This window comes from Athene noctua, chromosome 27, assembly GCF_965140245.1.
Source record: "Athene noctua chromosome 27, bAthNoc1.hap1.1, whole genome shotgun sequence".
Classification (NCBI taxonomy): Eukaryota; Metazoa; Chordata; class Aves; order Strigiformes; family Strigidae; genus Athene; species Athene noctua.
This window is the reverse complement of record NC_134063.1, coordinates 7,866,424-7,869,740: the sequence shown is the minus strand read 5'-3', so window position 1 is coordinate 7,869,740 and position 3,317 is coordinate 7,866,424. Positions and strand designations below refer to the sequence as shown.

The 3,317-nt window shown below is 71.1% G+C and overlaps 1 protein-coding gene across 1 annotated transcript; it reads right to left on the bottom strand.

Annotated features, from left to right (window-relative positions):
* Window positions 1–1,067: 1,067 nt before the first annotated feature.
* C2CD4C (C2 calcium dependent domain containing 4C) lies at window positions 1,068–2,774 on the bottom strand. The gene has a single exon (XM_074928082.1). It carries the CDS (start codon window positions 2,755–2,757, stop codon window positions 1,498–1,500), a length of 1,260 nt encoding a protein of 419 aa, XP_074784183.1. The 5' UTR covers window positions 2,758–2,774; the 3' UTR covers window positions 1,068–1,497.
* Between the last annotated feature and the right edge of the window lie 543 nt (window positions 2,775–3,317).

The window sequence follows — 3,317 nt, the reverse complement described above, 5'->3', positions numbered from 1 at the left end:
ATGCAAACACCGCGCTTACCAGAACCATGCCTTGCGTACCTGAAACATATTTACAGACAGAAGTAAAACACGCTGGGAAAGATCAGCCTCGGATATAAATAGCCAACACTGAAATCTGCCATCTGCTGCAAAGGACAAGGGAGGAACATCAACTGCCACCACAGAGGTTAACACAGAGGGACACGTGTGTGCGTGTGTCCACGCGTGCGGCAACAGGCACGACAGGAGCGCTGCGAATTCTGCTCCCTTCCACAGAAACATGCAGAGCCCGACGTGACGGGAAACACCACACCAAGCCACGAGGCGTCTGTTTTATCCACCCGCAGAAATGCCCCGACGGCATCTCCACCACCGGGGCGGCAGGGAGGGATGGGGGACCCCCCACTGCCCCCCACAGGGAACTGCAGAGCCAGGCCAGTCCCTGCAGGGAGCCGGGTCCCCTGGGCTTGGTGGCCGCAGGGGACACGTCCCTCCTGCCCAGCGGGTGCAGCCGCTCACACACCCCTGAGCCCCAGCAGGCGAGGGGGGAGGAGGGTGGGGGAGCCTCGGCCTGTCCCCCCGCCCAGTGACCCGTGGGCATGTCCCCGGTGCCAGCCAGACCACCAGCACCCAGGGAGGGCTGCTCCCCCCACCTCGGCTTTTGTCAGCAAGTGCGTCTGCTGGGACACTGCCTGGGGGCCCCCGTGTGCCCAGGGCGAGGGGTGCCAGGACCCCCCCACGGCAGCGCCAGCCCCGGCATCCCCCTCCCGTGGGCAGGGGACGGGCACAGCAGCCTCCTGGATTTGGGCAAACCCGGAGCCCCTGAGCAGTTTCCCGCAGGGGGTCAGCAGGGGGGACGCTGCTGGGGGTGCGCAGGGGGGGTCCGGGAGGCTGCGGGTGTCGGACCAAGCCGACCTGCACATCCGTGCAGTCCCGCAGGGCTGGGAAGAGCCCAGGAAAGGCTCAAACCCCACAAACCTGACTCACTCCTAAGGGTCACCTCCCTTGGCCCACTCTCGGGTCACCTCTGCAGTATTTTCTCTGCAGTTTCGAAGACTAGACACTTGTCTTTTAAATTAAAGCTGAGATCGATGCTATCCCCTGACTCCAGAAGCTGGGGCTTTGAGAGAGGGGCGGTAGGTGTGCTACCCAGATCCACCCACCCCCGACCTTCCTGCTGGCCAGCTGGGGACCGGCACGGGGGGAAGAGCCCAGCAGCCGACATCCACCCCTCCCAGTGGGGACAGGGACGGCGGCTCCCGCTTCCCGCTGGGCCCCGGGGGGAGCGGGGAGGGAGAGAAGGGAGAGGCCGTGGCTGCCGGCCCTGCCCGTCCCACCGCAGGAGGGCTGGTGCTGGCAGAGCCGCCCCGGGGACCCCCATGCTCCGCCACGGCCCCGTCCCTCCTCTGCGGGGCCCTTCCGAGCCCCCCTCCAGCGGGGCCGGGGGCCGGGGCCGGCCCCCCCACCTCGCCCCAGCCCCACGGGCAGGCAGCTCCCTGCGGGGCTGGCAGCAAGCGCCTACAGGCAGGACAGGAGGGCGGTGAGCGGCAGCTCCTTCTCCCCCAGCAGCGTGTCCCGCTTAAGGCTGCTGCCCTTGTTGACCACCTTGAGCTTCAGGGACATCTTCCTGGCGTGGCCGGGGCCCAGCCCGTCGAAGAAGAAGTCCTCATTGAAGACGGGGTTGCGGCTGTTCTTGACGATGGTGCTGCGCTGCTTCTGCAGCTTCCCGGGGTTGAGGCACAGCGAGACGCAGCAGTTGATGCTGCGCAGGTCGACGAGGGCGTCGTAGAGGTCCTCGGCGGAGACGAGCCGCACGCGCAGGCGGGCGTTGGAGGGGTCGTACTCGGCGGCCAGGCGCAGGCTCCCGCCCCGGCTGAGCCGCAGGCTGTGCTCCCGGTCGCGGCCCGGCGGCAGGTCCAGGGGCAGCAGGGCGGTGGGGGGCTGCCCCCCGGCCGGAGCGCTTCTGGCGCGGCGCTGGGCGCTGGGGCTGGTGTCGGCCGAGCTGTCGTCGGTGGACAGCGAGCTGTTGCGGGCCACCGAGTGCTTCAGCTTGATGACCTTGGACTGGCTCTCCTGGCTGAAGATCTTCAGCAGGGAGACGGAGCGGGAGAGCAGCGGGGAGCCAAAGGGCGAGGACTCGGCCGAGGAGCACGTGTCGCTCTCGCCGCCGCTGAAGTAGCGGCCGGGGTGCATGAGGGCTGCGCCCAGGTCGGCGGGTGCCCGGGGGCCGCTCTCGCCGTTGAGCTTGGCTCTGCGCTGGGCGCTGGGCGAGGTGGCCGGCGAGGGGCAGAGGCTGCTGTGCTCGCTGTGGAAGAGCGACTCTTTGCGCCGCGTGTGGGGGCTCTCCACCAGCGTGGCGAAGCCGTAGGAGGTCTGCGCCTTGGGCACGTAGGGCAGCGACATGGCCGTCTGCGCCTGCGGGTCCACGTTGGTGCCGAAGCCCCCCTCGGCCGCCCAGTCCTCGGCGCTCTCGATCTGGATGATGTGCCGGCCCGTGGCCCGCGAGCGGGGCCGGCTGGACGGCCGGGGGCTGCGCGGGGGCTTGCGCCCGGCCAGGTCCTGCTCCGAGGCCGAGGGGCCCAGGGCGGGCGCTGCGGGGGGCTCGGGGCCCTCGGCCTCGGCGGGCGCCGCGCTCAGCTTGGGCGGGATGAAGAAGTCGGGGATCTTGTCGGGGGTGAGGACGTTGCTGTAGCGGGACCCTCGCGGGGACTCGTCCTGCCCCGTGCCCCGGGACCCGCCGTTCTCCGCCACGCCACGCAGCCGCTCCAGGAGCCACATGTTGCCGCCGGGTGTGGGGCTGGAAGAAACCCGAGGGACAACGCCGTCACCGGGGGCTGCGCGGTGGCGGGGCTGGACAGAGCTGTCAGCCCGGAGCGGGGGGGGGGCGACCAGCGGCACCGGGACCCGCCAGCCCGGGGGGACGGCCACAAGGATGGGAGGGAACCGACCGCGCCGAGGGACGCGGGGACCCGCCAGCCCGGGGGGGGACGGGGAGGAACCGGCCGCGCCGAGGGACACGCACCCCCGGGGGGGGACACGTCACCGCCGGCCCCGAGCGACGGGACGGGGCGGCCGCAGCGCTCGGGGAACCGCTGCCGGACGCGACGCGATGCCCAGACCGACAGACCGACAGACCGACAGACCGACAGACGCCGCCGCGAGCGGGAAGTTGCCGGGAGCCGCCGCACCTGGAGTGGAGCCGCCGCCGCCGCCGCCACCGCAGCCCGGGCGCGGCGGGCGCGGACGCGCTTTTATACGGCGGCGGCGGCGGCGGCCCCGCTCCTTGCCCTTCCCCCCCCCGCCGCCGTAATCCTCCGAGCGCGGCGCCCCCGCATTTC

Excerpts from the sequence above, each read along its gene's own strand:
- C2CD4C (XM_074928082.1), bottom strand. The coding sequence starts at position 2,757 with ATGTGGCTCCTGGAGCGGCTGCGTGGCGTGGCGGAGAACGGCGGGTCC.